Here is a 14,375-nt window from a genome sequence, read left to right on the forward strand (position 1 = left end):
GATTGATGGAGGCCAAGAAGGTAGGAATACTGCTCCTTGATGTGGTAGGCTGCCTTTCATGCTCTTGGGACCCAGGCTCAATGCTGTTTCTACTCATTTTTCTAGCTCTGAGTCACAGGTTCTATGGCCCAAGGGCAAACATGCCAGGGGCAGGAAGTTTAGTTGGAGAAGCTGGATTGGCCAATGGGGAATCAAGCAGTTTGGCTACAACTAGATGCCACTGACGCTGTAAGTGCCTGAATATACCTGGAAAAGCAGAGCTCTAATTCAAGAAGAAATTTCCATTCTAACTGCAGTTTCTATCACATGTGCATTTCTTTACCATGGCAGCACAGGTAGCAGCATTAGAAACTTGTATATTTATCTTTACAAATAGGTTCTAATTTCCTTGCATGCAGGGAACCTTTCTGTTTGACCCTAGGTTGTTGACAGTTAGTATGGTTTCTTGTACACAGCATGATTCCTGTAAATGTTGTGAATGAATTCAAGGATGAGCTAATACAATAATTACATTTTTCTTTCATCTACTCCTAGATCACAGACAACTATGACAGAATGTAACTGGGTAGTTACATGAAGTTGGGTTGCATATGCAAGATAGTGCTAAGTATGGATAGGAGAGAATGTGGGTATATTTATGCTTCCCAATTTGGTATTTATTTTTTGAATTAGCTTCTTTAAAACCACCAAATTTCTACTAAGTTTAACTTCCACTACCTGCCTGAAGTACAAAGAAGGTATATATATATATATATATATATTTTTTTTTTTTGATAGGAAAAGGGATAGAAAACTTAATAAAACTTACTAAGAAAGGATGTCCCAAGGAGTCAGAGAGTCAAGAAATTTTAGAGATGCCAAGAACTTTAGAAATCATCTAAAGTATATAGTACTTACACAATTGTGCTAAAAACATATACATATGCTGTCATGATCAAGACTGAAACTTGAACCATGTCTCCTAATTCCTCAATTGGCACTGGATCTATATCAAGTCAGACTAAAGATCTGGGGCTATTTGCATTCTGTAAGATCATCCTACTTCTCATGGTACTTCCTTCAAATGGAAATTTTAAATATGTAACAGTAAAACCTCATTTGTATGCCCATCTATGATAATCTGTCCAGTTTGAACTCATTAGTCAATTAGCAGAAATAAATGTGTTGTTTAAGAACTAAAATGAAACATTTACAAATATTCACATACATACCAGAATGATTATTTACCAGATTAGAATAAGTGAGGCTTTACTGTGTGTAAAACAGACAGACATACATATAAAGAACACTTTGGATTATTTTGAGATGTTTCTAGAAGCTGATGTATCAGAAATCTGTTAAACCCAGTCTTTCAGGCACAGGAAACACTTACCACTGCCAGCACTTCCCTCTCTTTTGCCACGGGAGCCCCCACTGCCATCTCTGCCTGATTTTATACGCTAGAATAAGAAGAAGAAAATTTAGAAGAATATGCGATATTCCTTCAAAACAATATAAATTTTAAATTATAAAATATAAATTATAAATTTTGAAATTAAAGCTACTGTGAAATCCTTAAGGACTATTATCATCATCATCTGAGAGTTAATTCTATGGGGGAAAAAAGAGTTGTTCTGGCAGTAAAGAGTTCAAAGCTTGTCTGTTTGGACCTGTAAAATATTACAAATCAAATGGACTTAACAGACATCTATAGAATATTTCAGCCACAGTGTGAATACACTTTTCTTCTCAGCAGCTCATGGAACCTTTTCCAAAATAGACCATAGTTTAGGTCACAAAGCAACTCTCATCAAATAAAAAAATTTCCTTGCAACTTATCAGATCATTATAGAATGAAATTAGAAACCAATACCAAAAAACCCTACATAAACTATATAAACACATGGAGATTGAACAATACACTTTTGAATGATAAAGGGTAATAGAAGACATTCTTAGACTCACATGAGAATAGAGATATAGCGTTATCAGAACCTCTGGGACACTATGAAGGCAATTCTAAGAGGAAAGTTTATAGGTATGAGTGCCTATGTAAGAAAATCAGAAGATCCCAAACAACCTAATGATGCATCTAAAGGTCCTTGAGAAAGAAGAACAATCAGATTCTAAAACCAGCATAAGGAAGGAAATAATTAAGATCATAGCTGAAATCCATTAAATTGAGAATAAAAAATACAGAAAAAAACAGAAGACTCTAGAACAACAACAACAAAAAATAACTACACACCAAAGTTCACACATACATGAAGAAAAAAAATACATTTCAATTGATGTACAAGTTCAAAATCTTTGAAAACATGAGGAAATAGGCAAATAAATCTCCCCCAAAATACACAATCCCCCAACAAAAGAACCCACAGATACAGGAGTGGGAAAAATTCCATAAAGACTATAACAAATTGATTATTAAAATGTTCAATGAATTTTTAAAAATCTAAGAAATAAATTAAGAGCAAATATGGGAGGTAAAAGACTATTTCAATAAAGAAACAGAAATATTGAAAAGAAAGTAATCAGAACTTCTGGAAATGAAAGACACAATGAGTCAAATTAAAAATTCATTTGAAAATGTCACCAACAGAATAGATTACACAAAAAAATAGAACTTCAAGCCTTGAATACAGAACTTCAGGCCTTAAAGAGAGGATACATGAACTTGAATACTCAGTATGCGCTAATGGGGAAAAAATTTAAAAAAAGACTATGATCAGAATATACAAGAACTCTGGAACAACATCAAGAGACCAAATGTGAAAGTCATGGGGATGGAAGAGAATATGAGATATAGGTTAAATGCATTAAGAACCTCTTCAGTGAGATAATAGCAGAAACCTTTCCTCACCTTAGAAATGAGATAGAAACTGTCAGGATGCATATAGAGCACCAACTGGACAAAATCAAAAAAGAACTTCTCCAAGACACATCATAATCAAAATGCTAAGAATATTATACGTAGCAAGAGAAAAACACCAGGTCACACTTAGAAGCAAACCAATAAGGCTCTCTTCTAACTTCTCAACTCAGACCCAAAAATCAAGGAGGGCCTGGAATAAGAAATTCCAAGCTCTAAAAGAAACAATTTCCAGCCAAGATTGTTATATCCAGCAAAGTTATCTTTCAGAATCAATAAAGAAATAAAAACTTTCCACAGTATAGATAAACTAAAAAATTCATGACCACTAAACCAGCTACACAAAGAATACTTAAAGATATATTCAACTCAAAAACAAACCCCAAATCTCCCAAATACGAGTTCACTAGAAGAGCAACTACATGAAAAGCAAGACCAAAATGGCAGGAAATAACAAATATTTATAATAAGACAGAATGTAAATGGTCTCAACTCCCCAATTAAAAGACACAGATTCACAGAATGGATTAAAAAATAAGATCCACCCAAAAACTGCTTGCAAGAGCATCATTTCATAGGCAAAGATGCTTTCAGGCTAAAAGTAAATGGATTGGAAAAACATTCCATGCAAATGGAATGCAAAAACAAGTAGGAGTAGCTATTCTCATATCTGACAAAGGTGATTTCAAGCAAAAATTAATAAGAAGAAACAAAGAAGGCCATTACATACTGGTAAATGGAAGAATCCAATGAGAAGATGTAACAACAGTAAATATTTATGCCCCAAATGTCAGTGCTTCTAATAACATTAAAAAACAAAAACAAAACAAAACAAAAAACATAACCCAACTTCTTAATGTTAAATCTCAGAGTCTAATGCAATAATACTGTGGTATTTCAACACACCCCTAGTGAATTCAAGCCTTTGTTTAGAGTATCCAAGTGGTAGCCTGGTAGAACTGGAGTATGGGGCAGTGAGCATGGGCCAAGGCTGTATGAAGCCCATCATGCCAGCACAAGCCTGAGAAGCAGCAAGGTAGGGGAGAGGCAAGCCATGGTGAACTTACCTGTCACCTTGCAGTGACCCAGGCCTAGCCTGATAAGCAGTGAGAAAACAGAAGTTGGGGCAGACCCGAATGGAGAATGCAGGAAAATTCAGACTCAATGATTAAACAATAGCATTGATACTTTCCAAATTTGGACAAATAGCATTGGCTCTTTCCTAGAATCTGATTAGCATAAATTTGGACCAATAGCATTGACCCAAGAGCTAGATAAACTCCTAGACTAGGACAATGAAGTGGCAACCCCTATTGGGTCCCCCTCACCCTGCAGAAGCTCTGTCTCTTTTTTTCTTACCACTTGAATAAATCCTACTCTTACACTCACTGTTCCTCATCTGTGGATTTCATTCTTTGAATTCATGAGACAAGAACCTGGAAAAAGATTGGTGGTGAGCTGCTGGGGTCTGCTATGACATCATAGCCCACCATTAAGAAATGCAACAGTCCACTCAATAGTAGTGGAAAAGAATCTGGGTTTGTTGGCTGGGAACCCCAGAGAGACACTGGCAGACATACCCTTCTGTGATTACTTACTAAAATAAACTTTCTTAGCTGAGGAGGCCTGAAGTTTACATAGACCCTATCTGCCAGAAGAAGTGGAGAACTGAGTTTTATCACAAACTCCAGTTTCACACACACCAATTGACAGGTCATCCAAACATAAAATCAATAAATAATACTATAAATAAAATGACCCTAAAAGACATGTATAAAATATTTCATCCAAGACAGCTGATTTCTCTTTTTTTCTCAGCAGCTCATGGAAACTTTTCCAAAATAGTTCATATTCTAGGTCACAATGTAAGTCTTAGCAAATACAAAAAAAAAAAAAAAAAGCTGATAAATCCCACGGACCTACCATATCACGTGGAAAGAAACTAGAAATCAACAGCAAAAAAAAAAAAATATATAGAAACCACATAAACACATAGAGATTGAACAATACTCTTTTAAATGAGGAATGGAAGAAATGAGAGAAGAAATCAAGAAATTGTTAGAAACAAATGAAAGTAGGGATATATCAAAATCTCTAGGAGAGTATGAAGGCAGTTTGAGGAAAGATTACAGCACTGACAGCCTATATTAAAAAACAGAAATATCCCATATAAATAATCTAATGCTACACTATACCTCAAGGCCTTAAAAATGGAAGAATGAACATTTTCAAAGCAGTAGAAGTCAGAAAATAATTAACATTAGAGTTGAAATCAATGATATTGAGAATAAAACAATACACAAAATCAATGCAACAAAGAACTGGTTCTTTGAAAAGATAAACAAAATTGATAAACTCTTAGCCAAACTAACCAAAAGAAAAAAAGAGAAGGGCCAAATTGACAAATCATAGATGAAATAGGACATATCACCACAGACACTTCTGAAATCCAAAGGATCATTAGAAACTATTTAGAAAATTTATATGCCAATAAATTGATAACGTTTAGAAGACATTGAAAAATTTCTAGACACATATGACTTGCCCAAATTAAACCAGAAAGATATAGAAAACCTAAACAGATCAATATCAAGTTATGAAATTAAAACAATAATTAAAAAAGCCTTCCAACAAAGAAAAATCCAGAACCAGATGGATTCTCAACTAAGTTCTACCAAATCTTTACAGAAGAACTAACATCAGTGTTCCTCAAATTATTGCATGAAATTGAAAGGGAGGAATAGTCCCAAATACATCTATTAAGCCAGTATTACCCTGATACCAAAACCAGACAAGGACACATCAAGGAAAGAAAACTACAGATCAATATCCTTGATGAACAAATATGTAAAAATTCTTAATAAAATCTTAGCAAACTATATTTCAAAATCACATCAAGAATATAGTACACAATGATCAAGTGGGTGTCATCCCAGGGATGCAAGGTTGGTTTAACATACACAAATTAATAAATGTAATTCACCACATAAATAGAATCAAGGACAAGAATCATATGATCATTTCAACAGATGCTGAAAAGATCTTTGATAAAGTCCAGCAGTCATTCACTTAAAAAACACTGGAGATGGGCTGAGGTTGTGGCTCAGTGGTAGAGCACTTGCCTAGAATGTGTGAGGCGCTGGGTTCTACCCTCAACATCACATATAAATAAATGAATGAAATAAAGGTCCATCAACATCTAAAAATATTAAATAAAAAAAGATACTGTTTTAAAAAAACAATAACACTGGAGGAACTAGGGATATAAGGAACTTACCTCAACATTATAAAGATATATATGACAAACCAAAGCCAACATCATACTGAATGGAGAAAAACTGAAAGGTTTTCCTCCAAAATCAGGAAAAGGACAAGAATGCCCACTCTCACCACTTTTACTCAATATAATTTTTGAAACACTAGCCAGAGCAATCAGGCAAGAGAAGAAAATTAGAGTGATACAAATAGGAAAAGAAGGGGCTGGGGATGTGGCTCAAGCGGTAGCGCGCTTGCCTGGCATGCGTGTGGCTGGGGTTCAATCCTCAGCACCACATACAAACAAAGATGTTGTGTCCGCCGAAAACTAAAAAAAATATTAAAAAAAAAATAGGAAAGGAAGGGGCTGGGGTTGTAGTTCAGTGGTAGAGCACTTGCCTAGCATGTGTGAGGCACTGGGTTCAATCCTCAGCACCACATAAGAATAAATAAATAAAATAAAGGTATGTCCATCTACAATTAAAAATAATAATAATAAAAAAACTACAGGTAAGGAAGAGTCAAATTATCTGTTTGTTGATGACATGATCCTCTATCTAGAAGAGTTAAAAAAAATCCTACATCAGAAGACTTCTAGATGTGATAAATTCAGCAAAGTAGCAGGATACAAGACCAACATTCATAAATTAATAGCTTTCCTATATGCCAATAGTGATTCTGCTGAGAAAGAAATCAGGAAATCTATGCCATTCATGATAACCTCAAAAAAAAAAAAAAAAAAAAAAGAACAAAAAACTTGGCACTTAATCTAACCAAGGATGAAAGAGCCTCTATGAGGAAAACCATCTAACACTGGAGAAAGAAACTGAAAAAGACTTAGAAATGGAGAGACTTCCCATGTTCATCCAAACAACCATATTATCAAAAGCATTATACAGATTCAATGCAATCCCCACCAAAATATCAGTAACATACTTCACAGAACTAGAAAAAAACAGTCTTAAAATTCATTTGGAAGAATGAAAGACCAAATATAGCCAAAGCAATCTTGAGCAAGAAGAGTCATGCTGGAGAGGCATCAAATACCTGATATCAAATTATATTAGAGAGCTACAGTAACAAAACAGCCTAGTATTGACATCAAAACAGACAACACAACAGAAGACACAGAGATAAACCCAAATAGTTATAGTCATCTAATACTTGAAAAAAAGTGCCAAAAATATATGGTGGAGGAAAGACAGCCTTTTCAATAAATGATGCTGAGAAAACTGGATATCCATATGTAGAAGAATCAAACTAGATCCTTATATCTCACCCTGCTCAAATGTCAAATCAAAGTTGATCAAAAACTTAGCAATTAGACCAAAAGTACTGTGATTGCTAGAAGAAAACACAGTCAACACTCCAACATATTGGTGCAGGCACTGACTTCCTTAAATCAGAAATGATGGGGCTGGGGGTGTGGCTCAAGCGGTAGCGCGCCCACCTGGCATGTGTGCAGCCCGGGTTCGATCCTCAGCACCACATACAAACAATGATGTTGAGTCCACCGAGAACTAAAAAATAAATATTAAAAAAATTCTTGCTCTCTCACTCTCTCTTTAAAAAAAAAAATCAGAAATGATAAGTAAAGAGAGTGCTTATAGAATGGGAGAAAATCTTTGTCAACTACTCCTGTGATGGTACTAATATTTGGAATACATAAGGAACTAAAAAAGCTTAACAACAAACAAACAAACAAAAAACCCCAAACCAAACCAACAAACCCCAAATAATCCAATCAAGAAATGGACAAAAGAACTGAACACATTTCTTAGAAGATGAAACACAAATGGTCAACAAATATATGAAAAAATATTCAACATCCCCAGCAATCAGGGAAATCCAAATCAAAACTATACTGAGATTTCATTTCTCTCTAGTCAGAATAGCAATTATCAAGAATACAAATGATAATAAATGCTGGCAAGGTTGTGGGGGAAAAGATACACTCATATATTGTTGGTGAAACTGCAAATTAGTACAACCACTCTGAAAAGCAGCATGGAGATTCTTCAAAAAAGTAGAAATAGAATGCCATTTGATCTAGCTACCATGCTCCTCAGTATTTATCCAAAAGAACTAAAATCAGCATATTACAGTTATACTGAAAATGTGGCAATGGAGTTTTACTCAGCCATAAAGAAGGTATGTGCCAGCAAATGGATAATATTATGCTAAGTGACAAAAGTCAGACTCAGAAAACCAAAGATCAAATATTTTCTCTCACATATGGAAACCAGAGTAAAGCAGGGAAAAAGGCAAGGGTCAGATATGATAAAGAAAGAAAGTCAGTGGAGTAGAAGAAGGAAAGTGAGGGGGAAGGAAAGAGGGATGAAGAAGAAAATGCTGAATGAATTTGACAAAATTACACTACATACATACATACATATAACACCATAAATCCCACCTTTATGTATATCTATAAAGCACCAACCAACCAACAAACAAACAGAATTAAACCAGTATGGGAGAGGGAGGAGAACTGGGGGAGGGAGGAGAGTGGGGAAAGCAGGGAAACCAGAAACTAAAATGGAATAAATTAAATTTCACCCAGGTATGATTACGTCAAATGAGTCCAACCATTATGTACAACTATAATGCACTAATAAGGAAAAAGCGGAATCCTCCCTTGAAACCCCAGCTTTTCCCTTGCCTTCACAAACAAAATAAACCCTTCAAAAGATGTAACAAAATAAGAATTTCAACATCTGACTTTATTTCAAAACTTGATTTTCATCTATTCCAGACTGATCATTTCCAGCATATCTGAAAGACCTGTAAATGCTAAAAATAATCTCATCAGGACAAAAGCCCATGTGACCCGACAGTTTCTCAAAGCAAAGACACCAGGTCAGAATAACACTTAGGAAGCTGTGTGCACTTCCATGATCACCACTCTACCTATTATATTTGCTCTCTGCCCTCATCTAGAATCTTCCACTTCCCTGGCTTGCTTAATAATCCTTTCACAGTTTTACTTTCTATCCATCTAGACTCCTGACCCACATCATTCAGCATAGCCACATCATACCCTGACACCCTTGATCACTTTGTCTTTCCAGCTCACCAAGAGAAACCTAAGCCTGGGTTGCTTCGGTAACTTCACTCTTTCCTCTCCTCCTCCCAGGAAAAGTCCCAGGAGTGCAGAGTGACCTCAGGGTTTCCCAATAGCTTACTCAGTATCCTCACCTGTGCCCCACAAAACACCTCATTCTGCCTTCTTCAATTCTGGCAACTGTCTGTCCCTCTTGCATCCTGAGTTAAAGGCAACAGCATCCTCTTGGATATGCCAGCTTCTTCCATGTGTGAACTTTTTAGTTCCTTCCTTTGCCTGCTAGTCCCTTCCTTAGCTTCCTAACTCATCCCTTGGTGGACTTCCTGTGTATCTCAGGTGGCCCCTCCCTCAGTACACTCACTCTACCAGGTGCTCCCCGTGGTCATGGCCATGCTCTTCTGGCTTATCTTTCTCCCTCACCACCTTCCTATGCGCAGTGTGGTGCTCCACTCAATTACTTGCTGGCACTTGAAAATTAATGAATTCAATCAGAATGAGTCTCATGTATCAATCACTGCAATAGCTGTAACAATGATTTTGTGTGGAAGTTACAGACATGGCAACTCCAAGTAAATACAAAACATTTATTGAAACATTAGTTTAAACAGGCCAGTTGTGGTGATGCACACCTGTAATCCCAGCACCTGACTTAGGAGACTGAGGCAGGAGGATAGCAAGTTTGAGGGCAGCCTCAGCAGCTTAAGGAGATCCTATCTCAAAATTAAAAAAGGGCTGGGGTGTAGTTCAGTGCTAGAGTGCTCCAGGTTCATCCTCAATACTGCCCCAAACAAGAACTCCATTAGTTTGATACAGTTCTAAATTTAAAGAAATAGGGAACATGAAGCCTTAGATCACTGCGTATCTCCCATGCCATTTTAAAGAGGGAGGTCTAACTAGTAGCATTTTTAGCAGACCCAAGGACATCCTTAGCAGATGCAAAGTAAAGCCCTCTAGGGACAGTGCCATGAAAACAGGAATACTCCCCAGGGATTCCAGGGCTGGCCCAGGAGCTGGTTCTGCCCTGTCATTGTGGAATGAGAGGTAAAGCAGGCAGAGGTGGAGGAAAAAAGAAACCAGGAGAGGTGTGTTAGAGAGATTACAAACACACCCACCCCTAGGTCAGGCAGAGTAAAAAGACTATCCAATATATTTATTTACTTGTAAAGGATTAATCTTAATAGGCCATCTGTGAACAGGAAGCGTCATGGTTAGATTGACTTGAAGGGCACCTGGGAGATGAGAAAATAAAGATCAAGTGTATTTAATTTATGGTAGTTCTTGGGCTGGGAGAAAAGGGAATGATGATGGTGGGGTAGATCCAGAACTTGTGTGGGAAACTTCTGAAAAAAGAAAATAAAAAACTGAAAATAAAATAAGTTTCCAAAATAAATATTTATTCAGAAGTAAGCCACTATAAATGAGGGCCTACAGCTAATAAGCTCCTTGGCTTCACAGTGGAAGCCCCAGCCATGGTGGCCCCTGTATCTCTACAGGGCATGCTGGTAGGGGACTGATTCTTGTGGCTCTCCTACAGATAAGACTGTATTCCTGGGGCACAAGGGGCCTGTATTATACTGACACATCTGATGATACATGACCCACCTGAAATCTGAAGGACCAGGTATATTTTAGGAACACAATAAATGCTTATCAAATACAGTAATAAAAGCTCTTGCCATGTGGTAGGATGAGGGTTTGGAATATGGGAAATACTCATTCCCGCCTTTTCAGAGTTTTAACACTTAATAAAGTTCACAGAAATTTGTACTCATTTGGAATAGTAAGTAATGGTAGACATGAAAAGAAAAATTAAAAAGAACTGAAAAAATGATTTTCACCCTATCAATATTAAAATGGAAGAAAACAGCCACATAAGGGAATACAGAACCAAAATAATAACAGTAATCTGTATTTAATGACACGGAGAATTGCCCATGTTACTTTGCTTAAATAGGGGGTAAAAGTTATAAGATAGTAGTTTTGTAAAAATTTTTGTGAAAAAAGTCTCATTTAAAAAGCAATATATTTGTTTACAGACATTTGTAAAAATGACTGGGAGGATAAAATGCTAATAGTAACCTCTAAGTAGAGGGATGAATGAGTCATATTTTTCTTTATATATTTTAATTTGAATTAAAAATTACTTACAAAAGTAATCTGCCTGAATTTCTAAAAGAACATTTACTATTTTAATAATATAAAAAAAAGAGCGGAGGGGGGCAATTTTATTCAGGAAAAAAATGAAGGTACAGAATAGAGGAACAAAGCAGATGCAAGTAAAACAATAGGACAAATTAAATAAATGTTTGAAAGGACAAAAAAAAAAAAAACCCACATCTTTTACCTTTAAAAAATCTATATTTTCAATAAGGATGCATGACCATAAATGTCACATATTACTCTCTTGTAATGGAATAAAATCAACCATTACAAGGTGATGGATCTATAAATCATCTAAAACAGCGTTACCCAAAGTGTGGTCTGGAAACCACTGTGTCCACAAATTGCCAAACATCCTTGAGGAGATGAACACAGAGGTTGAGGGCAGGGACTTAAATGCTTTTATAATGATTTGATACTGTTGACATCCAAAATGCATGATTATTTTTCTAGTAATGTCAATGACAAACTACAAATAATAACTTCACCACAGATAGTTTGAGAAGTACTAATCTCTGAACACTGAGAACCAGAATGTGGTCCAGAGGTTAAATGTCCATTCCAGATTAAGATTAAAAAGCTGACCAATGTCAAGTAAAAAAAAAAATAGTTCAGGGTGTTGTCCACCATACTATGCTTTTATTCCATAAGAATTGGTGTCTGGGGCTTGGGTTGTGCTTAGCAGTAGAGCACTCGCCTAGCACATGTGAGATCCTGGGTTTGATCCTCAGCACTACATAAAAATTACTGAAATAAAGGTATTGTGTCCATCTACAACTAAAAACTAAATTAAAAAAAAAAAAAAAAACTGGTACCTGTCCAATGAAATCAGAAGCAGTTCTTTTACCTAGTTAAGGATTCTTAAGAAGATCGGCTCTGACTTCATATTCAAGAAAAAAAATAGAATTCAAAACATTTCTTAGTGGCTATGAATTCATGAACACGACCTTAACTTCCTATGCACAGCCAAAGCCAACTATAAGGCCTCACTGGATCCTTTGAGATACACAGCAGATTTTAAGGAATGCTTTCTGAGTGAATGAACTACGGAACCAATACAAGGCAACGCATAAAACCCTTTAAGAAGGCTTTCAATGGCTTTTAAGAAGTGATTGGTAATCTTACTCAAGAAAATGTAATCAATGCACAAATCACCATAAATCTGATACCAACAATGTATATTCTATTCAGTACTTTATGAAATTTATTCAATTCAATAATGCATAACAGTTGTAAGACATTCTTGTAGATTTTAATACATACATGAACTTTAAAAATCTTTTTTAAGTATAGTCAATTTAAAGCTGTCTTTATGGGATCTTAAAATGGAATCTCTTTGTTATTATAATGGAACAGGTATCCATTCAACAAGATTGTAAATTTTGGGGCGTAATAACTGGAAACATGGGTAAAGTACCAACTACATATTATATTAACTTTGAATTAATTATATAAAATTTTGTCAATCTGGCCAACAGAAAGAATTAAGAAATGTTTTCTGTTATGGTTAAGGAAGGAGATGGCAAATATTGGTAGGATATTTCTCTTTTTGACTATTTTGAACACTTAAGAACAATTTAAAAATATTAACTATTAACATATTTCTATTTGGGGGCTGGTAATGAAAACCTTCTGTATTTTGTATACTCTTTCTTTATCCATTTTATTTTTCTTCTTAATAGTTTCCTTTTGTTCTCTAACCTCTTTGGTATTTTGATTGATATTTTTCTCTTCCTTTTTCATTTTTAAAATACTCAGTCCTCAATTCTCACTCTTCTCATTTTGCTCTTTTCCACCTATACAATCTAATTATTACAGATTTCCTTGCAAGTAGTGCTTTTGATGTTTAGTGAAGCAAAAGAGCAAAACATCTTTATAAAAACAGTAACTAAGGGGCTCACAGTTTCCAGGGGCTAGTTCACATTGCTATAGGACTCATGGTATCCAGCAATGAGGACAAAAGGGAACAAGTGAGTCTGTCTGTGCAGGTAGTAAATCTGTCTGGCCTGGCATGGCCAATAGCACTATGCCCAGAATTGCTTCCTTCTGGCCTTAACAAATGCAGAATGTGCTAAGTTTTTTCCTTACTCAGAAATGGGTAGATTCCCCAAGCACAGGGGCAGAACAGTCTTCCTTTCTTTCCATAAAAGTTCCAGAAAGGAGACTAGTTTCTCTGAAAAAAAAAAAATCAATCTATATAAAATTTCTAACTCTAATATTTTTAAATAGGAGTCAGGAATACAGGAAGATATATCCTGACCACACAAACCTGGATTGGTTTATCTTTCTTAAGTTTATACAAAACTTTTTCCATTTTAAAGAATCTTGACAAATGTATGATTTTGCAACACTATGAAGCTCTCAGGAGATTCTGAGGCTCTATTGGTTATGGACCACATCTCAAGTGACACTATTCCAAGACCCTAACCCCTAATCTAATTATGGCAGGCTGATTGCAAGAAACATTTAATATAATTCCTGGTACGAGTCACTAACTTTTCTGGATGAAGATTAAGTAAGGATTACATTTCAAGTGAAAACCCTTATTTGCATAATCCTATTTCTCTCCCATTCATTCATAAGGTAGAAAGGTACATGAGTTAGGAGCCTGGACTTAGGAGCCAGCGGCCTGGAATGATATTCCATGTCTGCCCCCCAACATAGTAGCATGTGGTTTCTTTTCTCATCTACAGAAAATAGCAATGATGAGACCATATTCAACATCATAGGATTAGTGAATTCATTGGATTAGTTAATATATTTAGAACAGTGTCTGCACTTAGGCGCTCAAATGTATGCCACTATTGTTATTTTGTGCAGTGCCGGGGACAGAACTCAGGGCCTCATGCATGCAGTTTACCACTGAGGTAACATCCCTGGGGCCCCCATTGTTATTACTAATTAATTACATCTAGTTAAGCTGATGTAATAAAGTGGAATTAATGGAAAAGCTGCTACTAGAAAAACAAAGACTGCTAACATTACTCAGGAATATGTTACCCAGGTTCTTCACTTCAGCTTCTCCTTTCTGCTGCCAAATTTCTACCT

At 35.8% G+C, this 14,375-nt stretch overlaps 1 protein-coding gene across 6 annotated transcripts in view; it reads right to left on the minus strand.

Moving 5' to 3' along the window:
* Positions 1 to 14,375, minus strand: part of Ift88 (intraflagellar transport 88) — a 126,454-nt gene that overhangs the window by 16,644 nt on the left and 95,435 nt on the right. For 5 of the 6 annotated variants that reach the window (XM_071611342.1, XM_071611343.1, XM_027941572.2 and 2 more), the window contains one exon: positions 1,373 to 1,439. The exons of the other annotated variant lie outside the window; for it this stretch is intronic. In XM_071611342.1, coding sequence (XP_071467443.1) covers positions 1,373 to 1,439 — 67 coding nt within the window. The remainder of the gene's footprint in view (positions 1 to 1,372; positions 1,440 to 14,375) is intronic. 6 annotated transcript variants of the gene reach the window in all.

This window comes from Marmota flaviventris, chromosome 4, assembly GCF_047511675.1.
Source record: "Marmota flaviventris isolate mMarFla1 chromosome 4, mMarFla1.hap1, whole genome shotgun sequence".
Taxonomy (NCBI): Eukaryota; Metazoa; Chordata; class Mammalia; order Rodentia; family Sciuridae; genus Marmota; species Marmota flaviventris.